At 32.8% G+C, this 25,627-nt stretch overlaps 2 protein-coding genes across 6 annotated transcripts in view; both read left to right on the top strand.

The window, feature by feature from the left end:
- The window catches only part of LOC123671970 (supervillin-like), a 220,884-nt gene that overhangs the window by 68,716 nt on the left and 126,541 nt on the right, over positions 1 to 25,627 (top strand). The gene's annotated exons all lie outside the window — the stretch shown is intronic.
- Positions 1 to 25,627, top strand: part of LOC123671971 — a 101,166-nt gene that overhangs the window by 68,208 nt on the left and 7,331 nt on the right. For 3 of the 4 annotated variants that reach the window (XM_045605899.1, XM_045605897.1, XM_045605900.1), the window contains exon 1: positions 5,069 to 5,658. The exons of the other annotated variant lie outside the window; for it this stretch is intronic. In XM_045605899.1, the coding sequence (XP_045461855.1) occupies positions 5,632 to 5,658 (27 nt within the window). In that variant the 5' untranslated portion in view covers positions 5,069 to 5,631. Of the gene's footprint in view, positions 1 to 5,068; positions 5,659 to 25,627 lie in introns of those variants that run through there. 4 annotated transcript variants of the gene reach the window in all.

Below are 25,627 nucleotides of genomic sequence, written 5' to 3' on the forward strand. Positions count from 1 at the left end.
ATTATCGAAATATTCCAAGTGACTTTGGATATACCATAACAGAGTTAGATTCGACTATGAGGTATTTCGAATTATGTGAAAAACGAAATGATTTAGGAATTTCGATGGACATTTGTTACGTCTTTCTGACCAAACCCATTCTTATTCTTCCCAAGATGAAATTTTCAGGTAATATCCGCATTATACTGGAATTTCAACCCTATATAGTAGTCCATTTCTAACTTTTATCTTTATGGCCTTTTGACATTCCAGTCAGCTCACTCTCAAAACCCCAAAAGACAATGACGCACTTGACTTGGTGTCGGTAATATCCGGTTTGAAGGATATCTTCATGAATACAAGAGGGTAGTAAAAAGTTTGTAGTCGAACCATCTACGAGAAACGTCGGATATTGGATATAACCATTTCGAAGATGTTCAAGGGAGTTTTGTTTTGAAAAATTCAAGATTCTAGTAGCATTCCTACTGACGGGACTGGCACCAATAGTGCTCGAAAGTCACGTCTTGTAGTATTTCTGTCGTTGGTGCATCAGATTATGCGAGCTCATTCTACGAATTTGACTGGAAAGTAGGGTAAATCCACTGGTTCTCGACCAGTTAACAGAAACATCGTTTTCACACATAAACTTATCAAATTTTAATGGTGTTGGTGTTCATCGATTCTTTGGCGAGTTTTGAATGAGTTGTCATATAATTTTAAGCGTTCTTTCCGCATTTAACCTTTGAAATGTGAAAACATATAGAAAATCTCAATAACCTTCAGTTCTCGACCACGCCGCAGAGTACTCGACCATTTTTGTGTTAGTTTTCGACCACTAATATTATAATAGTGGCTGCTCCACTTAAAAATTTTATAAAAAAAATAATTTGCAAAAGGGGTCGAGAATTAAGTACAATCAAATTGGTTCTCGACCGCGAATAAATAAAGGGTAGAAATAAGTGTTTCAACGTTAATTCGGTGGTCGCAAACTAATATTCAGAAAGTAGATATATAAATGAATCAGAGTATCGAAAAAAAACGAAAATGATCCAACAGAAATATATCGGTTGAAATAAACAATTATTGAAGTATCATATTGGTTCTCGACCACTTTGGTCGAGAAATAAAAGATTCGCGACCGCCGAATATTGAACAAAAAAATATACATTTATTTGCTTCTTGATTGAAATACACTCAAAAATATATCTTATAGTTGATATGGAACAAAATATATACATATAATTCATTTAAAATAAGAAATAATTACTACTTTCTGGTCATATATCCCAAAGCACTTTTCTAAGAGAGGACGAGAAAGAACCCTCCTCTATGATAGACGATTATGAACTAATTTCTAGCGCGAAAACTTTGACCTATACCACCACTACTAAGCAAACTATCTTGGAAGGGTAGAATGGTCGAGAACACGTACCGCGAAAATATTTTGCACTACATGATATATTTTTATTATTATTTTATCTCAAATCACGGAATGGTCGAGAACCAGTGCCGGTCGGCTAACCAGTGCATTTACCTATTTAGCTGGAGAATATCCGTAATGTTATCACCACATTTAAATGTGTGTGATGATTTCAAGAGATTCCTTAGATTTACTGGAGGAAAATTTCGAGAATGAACAATAACTATTTGTAAATTAAAAATATTGTTTTCATTTTATTGTAAAGTAAACCTTCAATGTCTTCGCTTGGTTCATCAATCTTTCAATTAGATTTTATTGGATTCCGGTAATCCCTCATTCAATATCCGATGTTTATCCTCAGATTATCATTCGGTGAGTCTTTTCCAAGTGAAGATGCTTTGGATGATTTCTGATCACATTGAAGAAACGATATGTAGAAGATGATAGAAGTCAAAAAACTAATTCCAAAAGGATTATTTTCTGGAAACTGATGAACATACACCATTACTAAACTGAAAACAACCACAAATGTTACTATACAGGGCGATTCCGGAGGAGACCGTCAGATTTTAGGAGAAGTTTACACTAGTCAAGGCAGTTTCGAAACAATGTTTGGAAGACAATGACGCACTTGACTTGGTGTCGGTAATATCCGGTTTGAAGGATATCTTCATGAATACAAGAGGGTAGTTAAAGGTTTTAGTCGAACCATCTACTAGAAAGACCGAATATTGGATATAACAATTTCGTTTTCTAGGAAAACTGGACGTGTGCCAAAAAAATAAAAACGCTCTACTAATGTAAACTTATGGTAGAATCTGAAGCAGGTAGTGAATTTTTAAAAACGGAATGTACAGGCTGTTTTTTCAACCTGCAAATTTAATCTGAACTTATCATAATTCCCACCCTGTATTTTTGAAAAAGTGTTAGAATTATTAATTATTATGAAAATTTCATCAATTTTGATCAAAACATACCAAAGTTATGAATAAAGGAAAAATCGTTCGAATCGGACAAATCACCCTGTAGACTCTCAATAAAGGCCCTCAACCATAAACCAAACATTATTGTTTCGAAATTCGAAACTGTCTTTACTAGTGCAAAGTTCTCCTGAAATCTGACAGTCTCCTCCGGAATCACCCTGTATATGGTTCATTACTCTCATAAACATTTGATAAATATCGATTTATAAAAAAAATTATGAATCTAGTTTCGGACATTTCTGTGAAAAATGTAATATTCAGTGCTATCGTGGCAATGCATGTTTTCAATTTCATTATGTGCTCTCAAGCTTCAGACAACAATTTTTTTTATTTGATTGGAATCAAATTTAAAAAGAAATATTCCTCTGAATCTGGGAATCTTGAAAATGTTTCCCCTGAAAATTCATGGAGATCGTATTTTCGAGCTGAAGAGGCCAAATCGGTATAGTAGTGGATTTTTGTACCAAATTTCGCGCAAATAACTTCTTTTTCATAAGATTCAATGTAGAAACAATAGATAAAATTTTGTTATGCAATGGCTCTTTTTTTTCAACTATAGATCAAAAAGAGCCATTGCATAGCACAATTTTATTAATTATTTCACATATGGATAGTCTTCATGACGTATTTCTATTCGAATCATTATGAGAATTCTCTCAAAAAGAAACATGACACTATTTCGAATTGACTCTAGCGTCATCCTAGACAAATCGACGTATATCAGAGTCTATGAAATATGTGAGAACATGTGTCAGAAATGATATGCAAGTTCTCCGGAAACGATTCATCTTATCATTGCCTGAAGCAGGCAATTTCGTAGTTAGGGTGTTCCTAGAATGATATATGAGGATAACTGTCTCTTATTCGCAGCAATTCTGTACCCACGATTGGTTCTCCTTGTTCGGTTGTTCTGTTTTTGTTTCTCTTTAATATTAAAGAAAGAAAATTATTAACAAAAAATACTTACCCTTATATTTTTGTGCGCAGAAAATTTATCTATCGTGTCGGCCAAATCCTGAAGCCCTTTCAACATTTTGAAAATATAACATTGAATGCTTATTATTTAAAATTTTCTTGGTTGAAGCATCCGAAAGTTTAAAAATATTTTTGATTCAGTTCATTAAGTTTGTTGTCTTCTATTCTTCCGTTCACTTATTTCTGAAGCTTCTTTTTTATTTAGGTAATTTGATTTTTCATGATATTTTCTGAATTGTGATATGGTTCAACTTCAACATTCATACTCCCACAATGACAATTTTGCATCCAAACCTACCGAAGTTAGGGGAAGCACTGCGATCACTTTTTTGATCTCCCAATTTCTCCGCTCAAAAAATGCTATCAGGTCTTTCTGAACTGCTTTTTCTTCCGGGTCTGTCTGTCGGTCTATGTCCGCATATTCTTGTAACAGTTTGAACACTCGACTTTCAGTTCGAGCCCTAAATGGTCTCATTCATTTCAACAGTTCTTGATATGATTGTTTGAACGTGATGCCCTCACATAATATCCATAGATCCTCTTTTATATACGTAAAGATAGGGGCGAACTAAAAGAATAAAAAGTAAGCTTTTATTCAGAACAATGTGAAGTGAATCGTTGAGAGAAACGAATGATTACGAACACTCAGATGTTGCCTTCTTTTTTCTGAACATTTCTTTTTTTAGTAATTGTGATATATTATTGAGAGAAATTACAGCACTGTATTAATTATTGTACAAAAACTTTGAATCACGTCATTTACTGTTTTCATTTGATTTTTTGTCGGATCCCGTGGAAGAATTGATACATTTATACCTTTTTAGTAAGCCAATGAAACAAGGAATTGATGTTTGTAATTTGTTACGCCAAGTTCCATCAAGTTTTTGTTGTGAGTAAATTACTACTAATTCAAAGAAAATTTCCAGAAAAGAGTTCTGGTCCAATTATTTCTAAGAACTTATAAGCTTTTGGCGACCATTCTTCTTTCTGAAGCGGAGTGAACCATCATTCTCAGCTTTCAAGGACGCATGAGTTGAATTTTCACAGTTTAATAGTAAAAACACAATTAATTATTTTCCGATACTAAGAATTTTTCTGAAAAATCAAAAAACCGTCATAGCTCAGTAACCATTCACTGGACTTAATTTGTTGCAAATGACCTCTAGTTAGTATGACGCCACCAGAGGATCAGGTCGAATTACCAATCACCCTGTATATATCTTTTTTTTCACCACCAAAAAACGTTTTCTGTCAGATGCGCGCCAGATACATTTTTTTTAATCTACGAAATTTGCAGGATGTTTCAGCAAGAATGGCATTAATGAAACGGGGTAAATCCATAAGCACACCTCCATACAAACGTGTATTAACAGAGTTGCAGACAAAGAAATTCCAGATGGCATCAATTTTCAAAATCGAATATCCAGGACGCTCAGTCGAGCATCAGGAAAGTTTCTTTGATCTTCCTTATCGCCTCGCAAGCTAACTCCCGAAACCATCAGGTACCCCATAAAATCCTCTTAATCCTCTTCAAAACGCCGTTAAACTGATCACTGATCCCACTGACGGCTTCCGTCATTGCCGCTCATCTTCCACAATCAGAAGAGCACGTATCGTAATTTTCAGTCTAGCCAACTTTTAAATAATAAATAGTTATGAGTCGGGGAGGGGCGAAGCGTTTTCGTGTCTGCTTGTTAGCTCACCTCCGACTGATTTACAAGTCGCATGCCCGTGAATCCGTTCGCGTCGGCGACGTTCTCGAGGAGGTGGTGCACTCTACCAAAAGACGGAGCTTTCCATTCAACAAGTTTGGTTTGGTGCGTGTGTACGTGCGTTGAAACCATGCGACAGTGTCCGACTCACGTTCGATCGCTGTCAAAAAGGCACGCTTGACGGCGTGGGCTGTGTTATTACTTAGATTATTGTGAAACCGAATGTCGTTGACATAAACTTACAACATACTTTAATCGGGTTGAGACTTTCCGCAGCCGGTCATTTACCGTCAGATTAACAGATAGGGTAGATAAATAGGATGATTTGTTGACATTCGTTCCAATCAAGAAGACCCGCACTTGTTAAACTCTACCAAACTGCTGCATTTGGTGTGGATAACACAAATATTCTGTTGGATCACCGAATGAAAACTGCGGGAAATTCAACTCCGCAGATCTTATTGGACAAATTGACGAGCTACTTATCTTATAACCCATTACTATAACACGCAGTATCTATGACTATGGGATTATTTGAAATTGCACATTGATATCAACGACGATGCCTTTGAGTGCAGTTTGTGTCAGTGTGAGTATTTTGTGCTGTTTTTAAGTTCCAAATAGATATTTGACCTTTTGTAGGTAACATGTGGATATTAAGCGTGAATTTTGTGCTGTAACAAAGTTCATTATTTAATGATCACATGCTTAATTATGCCAATTTGAAATTGCATACATGAAATACCTAGTTAGGTTGAGTTCGTAATCCGCTGAATCGGTGATGATATGAAGTCCTAAATGATTTAAAAATCTGATCGAACTATTAGATAAAAGCTCCTTCTTACCTACAAGCCAGATATTTTCTTGAACTCGGGTTTTTAATTTGAACGTTAATTAGTTATAAATTAAAATAGTATATTTCAATTCATTGTGTTTCTCAATACTACTTGTGTTGATAAATTCCTCTATTTCGCATTCTTGTGGCTGATTATTTAACTGATTTCCATGTTCCTGGGTTCGAAAAGGTTATTTTTTCCAATGAAACAGGTACTGGTGAAGTGAACTTCGTGTTCGAACAAAGATCGAAAAGAATGATAATGACCACCTGCATAGCAATACAGAATTTGTTATGTTATATTTGCAGTGTTGAAATAGTGTTTTAAAAACTGTTCACTTTTACTATATTTCGATAAAGCCTTGACGACAATTAGATGAAATTTGCTTTACGCATCTAGGTATGCAAAACCAGTTTTTCTGCACATTGTATACTTTTATTTTGGTAATTGAAATGAAATTTATCAATGAACACAATGTTTCATTTTGAGCCATATTGTGAAGCGTTTCTTACGTATCCTTCGGAATAACTGATAACTGATTATTTAATCCATCCCATCTTAAAAATGAACAAACTCGATGTCGTACAATTTTACCATAGGTATTATAGTACATTGAGAATCGCTCAGATATCTCAACTCATTTGAAAACAATATTAAACTGAAAGTTTTAGGATCTCAACCATTATTCTGAACTTACAATTAAATACATAAAATATTCGGAATTTAGGTTTGAGCTCGGGTTTAAGGATGGATGAAACAAATTTTTGGTATTAACAATGTAACGTTGTAAATACATATTTCAAATTTTGATAATATTTCTACATATTTCAAATCTTCAGTGATTTGAAATAGAAATTTCAATCAGTTACATCAAGCTCCGATAAAACAAAATCAATCTCAAATTCAATGGAATTACTGTCTATAATTCAATGCAGATCTTTTAAAGACCTAAATATTCATCGTTAGGCTCATATCACAAATATTTGATTGGATTGCCTTTCTGGTTAACACATAGAATTGAAAAATACCACTTCCTGGCATTCTTCATATTCATGAAGTGCACAATACATTAATCAATATGCCTCGGGATGTATAAAACATTTATTGTTCAATAGATCTTTGACAAATGCATGATATGAATTCAAAAGAGTGAAGTTATTTGTTTATGTTTTAATTGTTTCTAGAAAGTGATTTCATTACAAAAAAAAAATAAGGCACTCGTGGAAAATAGAAATATTATCGAAAATATTATGATCAAATCAACAAGCGATGCGTGTAAATCGATCTTGAGGTAAAAAATTATATGTATATCTGGGAATTTGAAAGAAATTAACCTGCAATTTTGTTATTCCAAGCCCCAAATAATAAGACTTATTATCCGCTGTCAAGGATTATCAAGGCAAATGGTTGATTATTGCATTGTTTCCACTATACCTACATGAGATTTAGAAACTATAGACTGATTTTTCAATATTTGTTTCGTGACCGATGTATCATATCGTGTACTAGATCTTTGGTAGACTAATAATAAATTTCGAACTGGAACGACAAATGTTGTTCAGAAGGTTCGCGATAATCAAAGAAATCAGTGAACTTGAAGCCTTAATGATTGTATTTTCCTGTGTTTTGATGGACGTTAATTACTTTCAAGGTTAGCGAATAACAAGACAGATTGTATTTCTGGGGTTACGTCAGTTCACCTTTGAATGAATTTGTTGTAAGGTTACACAAGAAATTATTGAGAGATTTTAGTAAGAAATGTTTGGTTTGTTGTTGCTAATTTCAAATGATGAATTGTCCATTGTCAGTGTTAATAAATCAACTTCTCTGTAATATTATTATTTTTCAAATAAACTCTTAGTTCCTTGACGATCTAATGCATACTTTACGCGAACCTTTTTTTGATATGAATTGACTATATTCAACTTGAGTATTTAGTGACAATTAGTGGAAAAATACAGATGGCCCAGTAAAAACCTCAATCTCTGCAAAAAGGACAACGAACAATATTCAAAATTGAACTAAATGGGTTGAGTATCACATTAATGAAGCGTTTCTGCCGAAGCTTCTGCAGATATTGTTTTTTGCTTGGCTATATTAAATTTGAAATCGACCAAGGGGGTCTGTCTTGGTTAGAAATTCATGTAACCACCTCTGGAATCTAAAAACCCTGACTCCTTAGAGCGCTCGTCAGCTAACATGTCGCTCTATCATATCGTCACAATTTTCAAGTCTTCAGCCGCGAATGGTTTCAAAGGATTACGTTCCTGTCCGATAACGAATTCGTCCTGAAATCTGATTCTGTCTCTGTTGAGTTCGTTTGTGGGTTAAATCCGACTAGTAAATATGGCCGTTCGATTTTTTTCCCGATAATTCCTGATTTGTTTTCCTGATAATTGCAGAATATCCATTGAAATATTACATTTAGATATGATGATTACAGGTTGATCACGTCACCAGAACTAGAGAATATTGAAAAAGAATATCGAAAAAAAATTGAGTTAAGATTTGACCGTCAACAATGACATTATAATAAATCCCATCTGATAATATAGTCCTAATGATATACTATAACAGTTCTATGGTATCCAACAGGGGCATTAATGAACAAGAGCTGCAAAGGAGCGCTTCTTTATTCTTTTTTCTACATTCATGCAAAAAGCATAACTTTATTGAACTATATTTAGTGGAAAAAGAAGTTTTTTATTGCACTAGTGCAATAAAGTTTTTATTGCACTCATCTGTCATTCTACTTCAACGTGATGTCATCATGACAAACATAAACGTTCAAACCCACTACATATTTATCAGATTTGCTGTGAGATTGGCAATACGTCTTAAACAGTTACATATTTTATATTATTTTGTATTAATGTTAGCAGCCAGAGATAAACAAACAATGCCTTCCCGAGAATAATTCCTTAATCAAAACTGATCCGATTTGTAACCGTCTACCTCCATAGAGCAAACTGTCTGTACTATGACTACACCTCATGATAACATTTGCTTTTTGCATGAACGAAGAAAAAATGTTGTATGCAACTCGTGCAAAAATTGTTTATCGCACTCGACGCGAAATTGTCCGACGAGGCCGTTAGGCCGAGTTGGACAACACGTCCATTCAAACATTCACTTTTTGCACTTGTTGCATAAATAACTATTATGTCCCAACAAAAGTAATCATACGTAGAATAATTTCAAAATAGATCCAAACATTAGGTATCTACTCTTTCGATTATTTGAAATAAATTGACCGGTTTGCTGCCAAATCTAAAATTTGTTCTTCGTACACTGATATCGATATTTTTCATCAGGTAACGTTAACATCTTAATAAGCAATGTATTGCACATTTTTAACAGTATTCAATCTTTTTAAGACGAGACATATGGTTTGAAATTTTTCTTGTTGAAGTATGATCAATCCAATCTTATTGTTTAAATTATAAATATTTTCCTCATTTTGCTCAGGATAGCACTAAAGAACTCGTTAAGCTCGTGGTGACCCCTCTTTGACAGTGTATTTTATTAATTCAAGAAATATAGTCCTTTCCTTCATATGTAAGACTATACAAAAATCTTGATTTTAAATGATACATGGCTTGTAATATGATCTTTTTTGAGGCGTGGTATCGTTCCATATGTTACTACAGAATGATGTAATGTAAACAGCACGACTATTGTTTGTTCCAAATTATAAATCAAAAACATATTAAAAAGTAATGACTTTCAAATTGAGTTATAAGGGTAGAACTTTGCGAAATAAATTTTTTGTTGAATATCATTACAAATTCAATTTAATTTTTTTTCGATATTGAAGGTTCCATTAACTTGTCATTGAAAAAGTCTGGTTAACAACTTTTTGTAAAGAATAACCGAGAACTTGAAAAAAATGTTTCAGACAGATCGAACCCGAAGTATGCGAGAAGCATTAATACATTCCACACAATTTTCTGCCATCCTCTTGACAAAATTCTAGTACTCTTTGTCATCATACGACTTTCCTAACATTTTTGGCAATTAGTTTTTCACTGTCTTTTTGCGTTTTTGGAATTTTTTTCAGGAATGTTACAATTTTTTTTATTCTTTCTATGTTCACATTTGAAGTTGAATTTTCAAATTTTTGGATTTACTCAGTGGTGACTGGTAAGACATAAAAGTTTGTATGCACCACGGATAGTAGATGTTGATACCCTCGGGCGATTAAGATACTCTTGAACCAGAGACCTTCAGATTTGAAAGTCTTCGCCCTCGAGGCATTAACATCCACTGGGTCATAGATAACTGTTTTATTCGTCTATGATACTCAAATATACGAAGTTATATTTTCAAACATAGTTGCACACACTTTATCACTTATTCGCATTGCTTCAGATAAATTCATAGCGAATATTCTACAACTGTTATCTTATCATGAAATGAATTAGGTCGAAAAACGCAGTTTATTTTATACAATGTTTCTATTCTTCTTAGATGCATTAAACTGATATTGAAAATGTCATAATTGAAGGTTGGCTTCTGGGTTCTGCTGATTACCGAGCCTAACCGTTGAAAACAAGAAGCCAGAATTAAAAGCATTAGTTTGCGGATGATAGGATAATGTGCTGACGAACACATTTGACAAAACATCGAAAAGGCGTTACCATTCGAAAGCGATAATGCAGACTAGCCGTCTTCATTGTATTCTGTTTTATTTCATTCAGATTTATTTCTAGTGCGGTTTCTTTTGCTCCTAATACAATAAAATTTACTATATCCACAAAAAACAACCCAACACGAAATATGTCATATTAATTATTTGTCCAAACTATCTTAACTATTTTTTCTCAAAAGGAATAAATGTATCAACATGCATTTTGGAAAAATTTAAGCAGTTTTTTGCTTACAGTAATTAATTACACAAATTTTCCTTAGCGACTTCGATATTAGGTAGAATATCGCATTGGCATAAGAACGGACAGAAATCTGACCTTTTGAGTGTTCGCTCGTTCACCGAACAAATCGCTATATCATTTTGTCACAATGTCTGTAATGTTCGAATTTTGGCTCAGGAATGGCTTCAAAAGAACGACTGATGAAGTATTAGTGTTCAAATTCAATTTTGACCACCCTTCCCTAAATATTATAACTAGGTTAGATAAAAATATGACCGTGAGAAATTTTATCTTCCAGGTAATTTCACAGCTCCTAATTCGATTGATATCAAATATTTCATATAGATGTGAAATAACAATTTGAAGCTTCATGCCAAATTTAATGTTGTATTTGTCACCAAAAGCAGAGCAAGTTCAAGATGAATATCGAATAAAAATTACTCGGTATTTTCGTCACCACCAAATCGAGTTGAGATTTTGATCGTTTATTGAAAATTATGATTTGTGTTCAATATAGAAAAAACTCTATGTTCATCGAATCTTCATGAATCTTTACTATATATTGAGTAAACAATGCCAAAACTTATAAATAATTCATTTATCACAACTTACTGGATATTTTTTAATGATTTGGGTTTTCCTGAGGATTACAAGAGAATATTTTTTCTCGATATTGATAGCACATACGACAAAAAAGTGTGACATAAAAAGTATAGTACTGGACTAAAGTTTTTCTAAACTACCAGTGGTCCACCAAAAAAAGGTTCGGAGTAAAGAAGTAGGCCTTCAAAATTAGCATATCACATGATAAAAACTTTAAATTGGAATATAAATGCCAAATTTGAGTTAAATATCTTGTGAAAGGAAGAAACTTGACAAATAACCAAACGTCAACACCCGATATCTCGAAAACAGATCATTTGCAAGACAATGCGTTTTAGGACTTTTTTCTTGAAATGATCTGTTATTTTCGTTTGTATTTCAAATTTAGGAACTGTATGATATTGAAAGGGTAACAGTTTCAAGCTTTGTGCAAAATTTCGTGGTCATAGTGTCGCCAGACAATTCAGATTATCGAATAAACTCGCGCTCAAAAGCTCCAGACTTCATGTAACTGATTTCATTTTCTTCATTACATTCAAAAACTAGTGCCATTTTGTGTTCTCGTTTATGTAACGTCCTGTGCATTAAACTTTTTCAATAATAATAAAATATAATAAATTGATTAGATATTGGAGCCACCTTGATTTCTGTCTCTTTCACCCATTGATCACGCCTGGAATGTTATAGGAATAAACATATTATATTTGCGGTTTCCTTTATTTTACTCGCACTGCATTCCATACTAATTATTTTCTACAAGTCACAATTTTTTTTTCGTAATCCTTTTAATTTTTATTTATCACTTATTTCGCCAAAAGAATATAGAGGGTGCTCCAGATTTTAGTTCAATAACTTTGGCGTCGGATAGCATAACTTTTTTCATGGAAAAAAGTTCATATAATCATATATATATATCCTAACAAGCTCCGTTTTAGAAAAACAGGTTATTAAAGTTAGAGATTTCAGAAGTGAAATAATTTTCTCGGAAAAAAGACAGTGGTGTAGATTCATCCCTAAAACGAAGCTTGTTAGGATATATGTTTATATGACTTTATTTCGTAAAATGGAGTTCTATCCTACGCCGAAGTTATTGAACTAAAATTTGGACCACCCTGTATGTCGATGGGAGTTATTGCTTGTAGATAATGTTAGAAGCAGACCAGATTAATGATGTCTTATCCTATTTCACTCTTTCTTTCGAGCGATTCGTGAAATAGAAACTCAAGTTTTCGCAGTCTGAAATTCTGAGAAATTTGAGGATTAGAAGAATTGTTGCAACTACATAAACACAAAATACATTGTTTCGCCTCTGTTTATGGCTTTCGTGTATTTAAGTTTCAACATCAGAAGGAAACAATAATTAGATTTTCCGAGAAGTTCAATGAAAACATTTCTCATTGCTCGAGCAGAAAATCGGTACTTGGCACGTAAGAAGGTTATTGATGAAATTTCTGAAGTGGCTTGGAAACGTGAGGAATAATCCAATTATTATTTTATTATCAATAATGAAGCAAATAATGAATGCTCTTCATTAATTATTTTCTATGAATAAATTCAGAACCAATTGAGGTATAGCAAGTTAATATAAAAAGCTTCAATGTTGATTATATTTGCCAGCACAAAAATAACTTCCAATATGGATCGAGTTTACGATTTGGATCAATGAGTTGAAGATGAAGAAAGCATGAGAATTCGTTTTGAAGCAACATTTTATTTAGGAGATGTAAGGTGTCGATACATTTACAATACGTATCATAACTTCAGAGATGAGTTAAAATTGCTTACTCAAAAGCTAGATATTCATAAATAATTTTGAATTGAATAGTTTCAGACGAATCTTAAATATTCTTTTTAAATAATTACCAATTTGAAATCACCAATTTTTTTTCATCAATAATTTGCTCAGGCTCTAATTCATTGTATCTTCTGTAAATTTACACAAACCTCCAACTGATTATGAAGTTTCATTGTATTTCCTGTTCAAAGAAATTTTCTATATACATACCTCAAACTGATTATGAAATTTTTTATTTTATATTATGTAATATGTGATCTTTTTTTCCCAAAGACTTTGCCACAACCAGTTTCAATGATGAAAATAATAGTTGTGCTTTTTACTATTTCAAATAAAAAATTAACCTACGAATTAGTTCTAGTTTAGAACATATATGATTGTCAAGATCCACAGAGCAGAGGATAGGCATCAACAAAAAAAGATTGGTAATGGAGAAAATTTTAGCTCACCTGAGTACCAAGCTATGTTTCAAAAATCTTATAACAAAAATTCATGATGAAATTTTTCCGCATCTGTAAGAGTTTAGGAACGAAAAATTTCATTATGAATTCGAATAGATTACAGTCGAGATTCACTCACCAGATTTCAAAATTTCAGATATAGGGATTCCATTTAAAAAGTTCCAATCTAAAACAGCTGTACCTACTCTACTAATTCGAAAAATGCGATGGAATATATGTCTTATACTTCTGTTACTTTTGAAGTTTTGTGGATATGAACACTTCATTATACTTATATGGACGCATGAACTGAAAAAATAATTAGCGTGATTTTTGATAATGAAGTATTCCCTGAAAGCTTCCTGATGCTTAACCTGTGTATAACTTTTGCTTCGTCTACTCATTTCATTTTTTATTCGAAACGTAGAAGTGCTTTTCACAGAAGAATATAGTTTTTTTGTGTATTGACAAAAAACAAACAAATAATTAATAATTACTATTGGATAGAGTTAACAAAGTTATTTATCGGAGGTTTATATTTGTTCGTCCATAAATTATTCCTTCCTAATATTATGTTGACATCCGAGTCGACTTGTGAACCAGTTGGTTTATTTATATAACCCGATCCTATCCTTTCAGCTAATGAATTAGTAGTTTCATTTAGAGCAACACGCATGTTGACTTTGTTTTCATAAAGCATTAGGGAGTGTTACTTTTTCATTAACATCTTGGACTGAACTCTAAGGTTGAACGCACTAACGAACGACTAAATTGTAGGTTGAAATGCAAAACATGCCTGTAAATTCAGTGACGCACATGACCTTCTAAAAAGTCGGACCGACAAAAAGTTGTACATGCTTCATTTTTTCCACCGAACGAAAAGTCGGTTGGGCAAATGGAGAGTTAATAGTTTTGTTGATGCAGGGATGCCAGGTTTGTGGATTTTTTCACAAAACTGAGGAAATTCAATGTTATTTTGAAAACTGCTATTAAAATTGAAATAGAATAGAATAGAGTTTATTTAGTACAAATACAAAATAAACTACAGAAAATAAAGCTGTGAGTTATTCACCCTGAGGTTACAACTGTGTACAGCATTCAAATTATTATTTATTCCCTATTTTACGGTAACAAAAAAAAAAAAACTGAAAAACCAGCAACTATACATAATAAATGATGAGAATAAGAGTATGTACAAGTGTGATTTTATTTATGAAAATAGAAAATACTACAATTTCTTTTCATTTTTACGAAAATATAAAAAAGAAAACTGGAGAATTTTATTGGAAATCTGGCATTCTGGGACCAATGATTTTGACAACAGCAATACATGTGTGTTGTTTCACCTACTTTTTGGTCGACTGTCGGCCATGTGTTTTATACAACATCAAATAAGTGATGACTTACTGTCGATCGTGTGTGTTCGACCTAATAGGTATTGGAGACCATCCTTTTTGTTGACTCCATTTGATATCTTTCTAAAACTTCTACTTTGCTCTCTGGTGTATTTCCGAAGTCCTGCTGATCAATATCAATGTTTTGTAAGTGATCGAAGTTGAATGATGACACAATTGAAGTTCCAGTTTCCCATTATAGACTTTCACGTATACCATACAATTGTGATTTGTTTTTTTCCCATAGTTGAATCAATTTTATGTAACAACTTGCAATACAGGATGAGGATAATGAGAAGTTAATCAATATGAAGTATTTCAATCGTGATTATGAATCTATACCAGTTTCTCCGAAACGGATATCTCTGTTCAATCCCTGAAGACTAGTGTATCATTTCGTTCCTTGTATGTGTTATTATCTAGATATTTTGCTGATTGTTTCAGAATTCATTCATACAATTTCTATGGAGCATTTATTATACCTTCAAAAATGAGGCTGAGAAGACTATTCAAAGAATCAATTTACATACTTTATTTTCTTGTCCCAATCATAAGGGAATAATAACCTTAATTTTTTTTATTCATATCAATGCTGGTGGATTATTCTTCATGATCGTTCTTGAATGTATTTATGATATTCTATTCAACATAGAATTGAAAACGTGCAATGTTTTCGTGGAACTGAATATTTTTTCTGAAATCGCTCAAGAATGCCTATTTTCTCGGCGCGACTTCTGATCCCAAAATACGCTTATTAAGTAGGTATTAAGTCCGTTGCTATAGCAACGAACCGTATCTGAAAACGATACATTTTAGGTGTATCAACTTATTGTGTACATCAAGAATTTTTTTGCATACATTATTATATTTGTAACAGACTTCAATGCCTCAATGGCCGAGGTTTAAAGCTTCGGGTAACTACTCTATACACAATGTACAGGGTAGGCAAATTTCGTTTTTTAGTACTACAACTTTTAAACCAGAGGAAATAGACCAAATCTGATATCCCATTCTCGTTTTTTTCTTCTGAGAAACTAACATTTTCTTCATTTTTGGCCACCTTCTTTTATTTTCGAGTTATAAAATTGGAATATATGTTGTTAGCTAGTTGTCCCGAAGTGAAACCAGATCAATGATTCCTTTAGAGCCACCAGAATGTGAAGTCGTTATGGTTGGAAAATGATCCCAATGTTGTGACAATTCATTAATTCATTTACTATGTAAATACAGTTTTTTTAAAATTGCATTTTTCTTCTGAATGTGGTCGGTCTTGTGACCGGCCACATTTTTATATTATTACATCATATACATATATTCTAAACAACAAAATCAAATTTATTAGGCATGATATTGTATTCCAATTTTATTAACAATGAGTAATTCGACATGCACCTTTGCATTTATTGACTTTGTCTTATCAAATAATGGCCGAAACTATAACATACAGATAAAAAACCTGATCTAGGTGTCCATGTCGGGTGAAATGATTCATAACCGAGCTGATAACCTCCTTCTTTGACCATATTTTAATAAACTACATAATTTACAGAAAATTGCAAGCATAGCATTGTTCGAAGTTTCTTCAAATAACTGAACTTTCTTGGTTACTATTTTTGAATTTCAATTGACTTAACACACTGAATGAATTATAATTTTTATTCTTTGCGTGAAATTTGCACTGTTTTTTCTTTTATTACAATTACTACTACTATCTTTGAATTATGGTGTAATTGCATTCTGCAGTGTTAATCATGAATTCTGTTATTTATTTTCCTCCTCTGCACTAGATTTAAAAGTGGTCTCAAAATAGACTTGTTTAATCAGAATATGTATCATCCGGACAGACGCCAATGAATACAGTAGACGTGAAACATTTTATTTGTTCCTTATTTTGCTTTTTCAACTTTTACATATTCTTATTACTTTTGGTATTGGTATTTAGATTTTTACTCAATGGAATATATTATATTTTCAATTGAATGAATCAATAAGAAAAAAAAGATCATTACTTTTTGATCTGTCCATATCTCTTTACTTACAAAAAAAATGTAAATAGATATAACATTCTATATCTACTCTGATATATTTGAATCTGCTGATGTGATTAAGATGTTTATCATCTCATTCAAGAATTGGCATTTTCATTGACTTATGCTTATTTTCATTTCTTATGCACAGTATAAGCTTCCGAACGGAACCTGCCTTTTTTGAGGTTGAACAATTCCTGCTTGTCCTAGATACAAAAACTCGGATTTGAATGAAATGATAGTATAATGATAGAAATACTTGTCTGAACTAACATTCCAAAAATTATTGTTTTCGATTCTTTACATATACTTATATTCAATTTGAAACGCTAAGAAAACGTAAGATCACCAGATGTTATTGGTTTGTTTGCAATCTTCCCTTTCTGATACTGCCATTTCTTTGATAACGACAAATCGTAGTAGGTACACCTTACCCCAACTTAATTTTTCTGCAATTCAGTTTATGAATTATTCTTGAAAGGGGTTTACATTTTGAGAGCATTTTCGGGCTATAAAGCAGTTAGATTAACAAGGTGTATGGTATTATTTAAACCGGTACCTCAGTGCGTTAACCAAATGTGTAGACAGAGCTGTAACACTTTCAGGTATTCGGTATAATATTCTTGGTCATACATTTATCAAGTTTCTCCGCTTGCGGCGGTGTTCATTGAAATGTTAAGTCGTCCAGTCCACAGAAATATTCGCAATCAATTTTAACGTGGTTTTATTTCTGATACTTTGACACATATTTCAAATAATACGGTTTAAGTTTCTCAATAAAAACCTTCTCAACTTTGAATATATCACAACTTTGTAAGGTATGAATTGAAAAATTGAAATTTTTTCTTATAATTTTTTATTTTCTCTTTATATCTTATAATAAATGAAGGTAAATTAACATTTGCGAAAAATTATAATAAGCTGACATATTTATATTGAAGGGCTTCCTCTTCAACCCAAACAAAATTTTCTCCCGGATAACTGAATTATAGAGAAAAAATCATAAATATAAAATAAACTATGAACTATTACAGCTAACAAAATATTATCTGCAAACAAACTTAAAATCAACTCAGATTCTGGTCAATCATTGATGAACAATAGTAAAAGTAGTGGTCCTAAAAATAATCTCTGAGGAAGGCCTAACTCATTATGATATTTCTTAGAAACACACATTTTGCATGAATATGAATCGATTAGACAGATAGCTCAAAATCCACTCAAGAAATATACTCTGAGACCAATATGATACCGCTTGTCAATTATAAAGTTGTGCTGAAGGCAATCGTATGCACGGGATAGGTCAAATAGGACCTCTGCAACATGTATACCCCCATCTCAGCTCGTACACAAACTGTAAAAACTCTCTACTCGCCTTCTGGGTCGATCTACCAATCCTGAAATCATGTTGTTTTTTCGAGAAAATAGAAAATTTTGTCAAATAACTTTAATAACTGACTCAATATTGAAATTGAGCGATAACTGTCAATATTGTCTTCAGCATATTTTTTGTGTACGAGAATGACCTTGGCCAGTTCAAACAGAGATGGAAAGTTACCAGATGGAAGTGATAAGCTAATGAGATGGACCGCATTAGATGAGCAATTAACTTAAGAATTCTTGTCGAGATCAAATCTGTGCCCTCACTTCCATCTACTTTAATCAGTGTATGGCAGACAAGGCCTCATTTTGACGTTACAGAAAAGGAATGAAATTTAGAATTCATCAACTTCGGAGTGGTGCAAACCCTCGAAATAGATGCTACAAAGAAATTATGCTGCCTATTTACCTTCGCAAAATGTTTTTTGAATGCTTCGCTTACAGTTCTTGTGCAAAAAATGCATAATGAGGGAAATATAATTTTACTTTTATCCACTTCACCAAATTCTAAATACAAAATGATAATGTACTGGAGCCTTTTTTTACATCAAACTCCAGCCAATTGCCACGTTTGCATTGGTTATGTTGCTCTGGAGGAAAAATCACGCATACAAAAGAAAGCTTATTGAACACGCAAAATTATACCGTGGTACTTGCATTTCGTGCGATTGCTTTGCGGAACCTTCTCAGAAATTAACTGTTAATTGATCGAAAAATTACTTCATTGTTTCTGAGGTACCTGAAGTTATCCACATAAATCTGTTTATCTACAGCAATACACAATAACTTTCTCGGCGCGTGAAGAATATATGAATTAGTTTGACAATGTGGTTAATCGTTGTACGCTTTCAGTAGAAAATTATGATTGCCGCTTCGCCTTTTAATAACAATTATGATTTTGTCTATTTCTGCCAGTGTTAGTTCATTGAACTTAGGTATTATTATCTTTTGAAAGTTGGATGTATTACCGGCCGAACCCTACTTCAGGATGAATTTGATTGTCTCAACCGAAGCCAATCCCTAACTCATGACAATTTAGTCTGGCCCAAACATTTCAACCCTAACCTCAAAATTCATTTCGGTCTATGTACTTTTCTAGGTCAAACGACGTAGACCGAACTGAATTTTGCGCAATTATCATGTGTAATGGCATGATCATTTTGTCCAAAACAATTATTTTAAATTAGTAATAGCCTCGGAAATAGCTTGAAATCATCTAACGACGTTAGATTTATTGTTGAAGAATTCGTGCTAATTACAATTTTACCCTTTACACAATAATTTTAAGAAATGAAGAACTAGAATTTTCCATGTGAAACTGGAGTTCAATTGTGTTGCATAAATTCGACCTAGTTGAAATTTTGTGCATTGCTTTTCTCATTCCAATAATGAGAAGTATCGGGTGTCCCAAATTTGTTTTTGAGTGAAGGGATCTTAGAATCTTTTTGAGCTAGAAAAAATGAATGGTACCTTTTCAGACTCAATTTTCCATAAATTCAATTGTTTTCAAATCATAAGAGAAAACTGGAGAATGGGGTAAAATCGAAAGTTCTCATAACTTCTTTATTACTGGTGCTAAAAACACGAAACAAAAATTCACTTTTTCAATAGAATCTTTTGGTGTAATCATTCGTTTTTCATAGCAATTAATTTTTAAGTTATAATACAAACGTGTGTTTTTGAAAAATTAACCGTAAAAATTTCTGTAAGAATTAAAATCGTTTTTTTTCCTCTTTTTAGAAATATATATCTAACATGATATATAAATTTCAGTTGCACACCAAGTGCCTATTTATGATAATCTGTGAACTTCAGATAATTGAAATACATATTCGGTGGCCACCAAGGTCTCTGGATTTAACACCGTTAGATTTTTTTCTTTGGTCACATTTGAAGAACAACATTTATCGATTTGAAAATGTTGAAGAATCTAACGGTGTTAAATCCTTGGTGTACAACGAATATTTCAATTATCTGAAACAAATGTTTACAGCAATGGGTTTTGCTGAAAAAAGTGCCTGTGCCCTGTAAAATGTTTTTATTTCATGTTTAGGTATAGCACCAGTGAAAAATAAATTATGAAAAGATTTCACATCACGCCATTTTCTAATTTTCTTTTATAGCTTGAAAACAATTGAATTTATGAGGTTGTGATTTTCACCAAATTAATTCCTCAAGAATCGATTCCGAAAATGTGCCAATGCCAATGTAAAATAGAAAAATCAGTAATCAAAAAATAAGAAATGTTGGCAATTATGTTAATGTATCTATTAAAGACGCACATATTTACAAAGAGTACTCAATACGATACATTTGTTAATCTGCAAATAAGCAAAAACTGTATGTCCTGATGGGATTTTGGGACTATGAAGTCTAGTCGATATCTCAAGGATATGATTTTAATAACTCTTGGAAAATTTCCACAAGGCATTATCTGAAATTGGTTATTTCAAATGTGATATTTATATGTCGAGGATACGCTTCTTTAATATTCCAAGGGATTGTCGGCATGCGCATCGTTGACCTAGATTCTCTTTTTCATATTCTGAATAAATAACGCGATGATTCATTCTTCTGTAGCAGAGGTATTCATCCAATGAAGTATTAGAAACTGGTGAAATATTTCAGACATAACGCGATCTCAAGCAATGAGATGCAGACAATAAGATCTTTCATTCATTTCGATTGTTGAACTGTTGTAACAAAACAGAGTTCGTTTTTGTTGAAATATAGTAGATTATTCCCATCGAATGAATTCCTTTGGGAAATTGTTGACAATAATCGAGTGGATGGCAATGAGAATTATTGCCATTGTAATTTATCCATTGGAAATCGTAAAGTATCTTCTCAACTCATCCATAAGGAAAAACATAAAAATCTTGGAGTAGTTCTTTATCTCCGAAGTTTCATGATTTCCGATAATAAAATTTTTATTTATTACTTGCGGAAAAATATATCTTCTAAGTTACGCCATTCGGAATTGAAATAAAATTAACTTCCAGATTGTTGGGACTAGAATTTGGGGCTAAAAACAAATCAGTATTACTGTATTGAATGTCTTCAATTTTATGCTTTTGTGTCGTCTAGTTGTCCCTTAAAATCCCTCAAAATTCAAGTATCACTTTCTTCAGTTTTCTGGATGTATCAGCTCATTATCAGATGAATAACCTTATTTTTTTCTGATCGAACCAATATTGAGCTATATCGCCTTAGTTACCATGTGTCATAACACACTCATATTTCCCAAGGGAAATATGAAACGTCAGTTCATATTTCCCTAGGGAAATATGAAACTATTTCTTTATTTAGTAACAAAATGGAAACTGCAATTGTTGAAATTTCCACTAAAAGTATTTCCACCAGATACAAAGGAAGAAGAAATATCTTGTTCATAATTATTCGACGACGAGACTACAGTTTTCTTGAGAACATTCCTTGCAGCAGCAGTCTCGGACGATTCTCCCAAAACGGTCTTCAAAGATTGTGATGCTGCAGATGGCTCACCCTCCACACCTGCTATCATCTTCGCTACCTTATTTTTGTGCAGCATACTGTCCGCCAGATAGCCTTCTGCAACAGACGAACTTTTCCAACCACCATGTCTCTTGAGTGTTGTCATTGAGGCTCCCGCATCGGCAACCAATGTCGCGGATGTTCGTCTTCCACAATGACCTGTATAGGTTTTCGGATTATCTAAACCCAACCATTCAGCAACCTTACTCGGAATTTTTCCGAAGGTATTTTTGCCGACAGGCTGAAGAGTACACTTCTTATTCCTATAAGCTACGAAGAACCTAAGAACGCCTTGCGGGCGCAACGCTGAATACTCCCTCACCAAACGAGCAGCACTCAGATCTTCTTCATCAATTATAGTGAATATTCTGTTTATATCATTCTTAGTCTTTGAGACTTTGATTATGATTACCGAACCACGATCTTCGATATCTGAAGATAGCATATTCACCAACTCTCGTGTTCTGCAGGCGCCAAAGATTTCCATTATTAAAACAACCTTCAAAATTATGAATGTAAAAATCTTATCAACAGAGGAAATCAAAATGAAACTTTTACCTTATACATCAAAAAAACGTCATTAGGAGCTTCACTCAAGAATGTCTTGAGCTGCTCCCGGGACAACACTGATGATTTTTTAGGAACGTATCCTTTATTTTTGTTCTTAACAAATGCTTCGACTTCATCGAATAATTTGACATCAGTTTTTTCCTTCAAATGTAGCATTGATCTTAACATCGATAGTTTCGGCCATAACGTGTTTGGAGAATATTTCTGGGACTGGGGATCGAATGAATTAATCATACATCAAGAATAACAAGAATCAGAGCAACATACCAAATCTTGGAAATATGCTAACAAAATACTATCGCTCACACCGTCCACCAATTTTTTTCTTTTCCACTCCTGAAAGCATTCGTACTCTTTACTGTAGGCAGCTTGAGATTTGGCTGGAACCAAAGATTCACGGGCCTTTGCCGCTTGAGTTTCGACGTAGTTCGACATTTTTTCATTAATTTTATTTTTGACAAGACGTCAAAATGAAACCAGTCAACCAAGATTCTCAGAAACATGGCCCATAGCAACGTTAAAAATTTAATTATTACAAAAATATACAATCTAATAATAATTTTTCCTTATCAGATTGTTTCAATCAGAAAAAAACTATTGATTACACCACGGGAAATATGAATACATTTCCCTCGGTTGTCTATACATCCCTCGGGCTCCGCCCTCGGGATGTAACTTTGACAACCTCGGGAAATATACTATTCATATTTCCCTAGTTGTAATAATAGCTATATTTTATCAATAATTTTTCATCGTTAATTTGATTCATTTATCAAATTGCAAGTGAACAGCTTTCATGAAAAAAGACATTTTTTGGTTATTGATATTTCCAAACGTAGACTTCTACGGAAGGTTAGAACGTCTGCTTCTTGAACTATTCCAACGGTCCCTTTTTGAAAATAATTGGACAAAATGAAAGGACGAAAGCTATCGATTTTTATTCAGTTTCCATTGTTGATTCAATTGAATTCATTGAAAAGTGCTCAATTTGTATAAACTTACTAAAAAATACATAATATAATTATTTAATTGATTCAGTCCTTACTTGGTGGAAAATCATATTGATTTGGTAAAAAATAAATGTAAACACTAACTACTTTCCACAGATTTTAATTATTTACGACAATTGTTTCGCCGTCTAAGCGGCTTCATCAGGGTTCATCAGGTCGTAAATAATTAAAATCTGTGGGAAGTAGTAAGTGTTTACTTTTATTTTTTTACCAAATAATATAATTAAGATTTGAGAAAAGCACGGACAATAACAGGAGCTTTTGAGCGCATTTTCGTTTATGTGCCACTGGATTTGTGATTTCTCATGATGTCATTGCTGTCGGATAGTTTAGCTAGATGAGAGGGTTCTGTTAATACGATATTTCACATAAACAAACTAAATTTCAACCTAGTCGGACTGATGTTATAAAATATTGAGTTCTAAGAAAATTTTTACAAATCGATATTGTACATATATAATATTTCAGCTCGATCAGATTTGGTTTCATTGAAATATTACTTTTTTTTTAGATTGTGTAGTTCTGATGATGACGTCAATTAGAAGTTTCGCATCAATCTTGAAATTGTTATTCTTCATCCCAATTTAATGGAATCTGTTATCCCTGAAATATTTTTTCCAAAATTTTTTGAAATTAACGAACTTAACAGCGGCATTCGAGATCTGTATCTAATATCCACTCTAGGAATTTCAAGTTTCTAAGTTGTTCCATTCATTGTGACAAAATAATAGAGCAAGCTGTTTCGGAAATGACCGCTGAAAAATATAATTTAACATCAATAATTGTGCTGTTAACTTATTTCAAATTTAATACATCGAATGTTCTATGCATATCCGTAATAATGTGAAAGTACATAATATTACCATTTGGATTTTTGATCGAATATATCACGACTTGGTTAAAGCACACATCATCCTCAAAAGGACATCTCAACTGAGACTATAATATATGTTTGTGTTGCGTAATATGTAGTGACCTTGTCCTAAAGAATTCACCGACTTGTACTAGAAAGGGAATTATTTTATCAGACCGACATGAACTTGTAGTCCTTCATGGCAACTGACCAACAATTCAAATTTCGATATATGGCAATATAGCCAGTTTTAATTCAATTATAGGTGCAGCATTTCGATACGAGGATAATCTTGATGGTATGGATTTCGTTGATACCGTGATTCTACCATTTTCATTCTTATTTTGAATCATTATTTCTGAAAAAAAAATTGTTGGAATTTTTCGGGGAATAACATTTTTAATTTCTGTTGGAAGAAATCGAGAATCAAATTTAAACGAAATATACAGGGAGGCCCGCATACAATAGTGCAGTCAAATCTTTCAGTGAATATGACTTTCCAGAAAACGTCGAGACAGGCCAAATTTTTATTTAGAGGGGATTACATGTTAAATTCGAGTGACACATGATTTTGAAGGTGTTGTAATTCTGTGTCCGAATATGCTAATATTAATTGTTTAGCGTTCTTTTCGATGTCAGCAACCTATTAAAAGTGATAGATAAAGAGCATTAAGTCGGGTTTCTGAACAAAGTATTGAAATTGTCAATCATTTGCTTCTAGGCAGTAATTAAATTCTCATTCAATGTTCATATTAACATTTTGTAGGACACAGATGTGCCCAAAGGATCGCCGGTAACAATATACATTTATCAACTGTATGAAGTGTTTACCATAATGTTACAATATTCAACAAAGACGCAGACATTTGGAATGATAGATTAGCATTGGAAATTTTTCAACATATAATTTTTGCAATCACTAGATGCCCCCCTCACAATTAAAAATTAATGTATTTTACAGAGAAATTCATAATGTGACTGGTCTGTTTTATGTGGGTATATACTGTATATACTGAATATAGTAGGTACTAAACAATTCAACACAATAAATTTTGAAATGATTTAAAATAGCAAATTTTCCATTTGTTCACCGCAAAGTTACATTTTTCATAGCATTTATGGAATATTGCTAATAGAACATAGTACTGTATATAGAAGTCATAAACTTTAAGATAAGAAAACATTCCTACATTGTTTAATGTAAATATGACCATGGTTTATTGTGATGTTTGTGCAAGGGGTGTGCCTGATTATAATTTATTGAAT

Source organism: Harmonia axyridis, chromosome 2, assembly GCF_914767665.1.
Source record: "Harmonia axyridis chromosome 2, icHarAxyr1.1, whole genome shotgun sequence".
Lineage (NCBI taxonomy): Eukaryota > Metazoa > Arthropoda > Insecta > Coleoptera > Coccinellidae > Harmonia > Harmonia axyridis.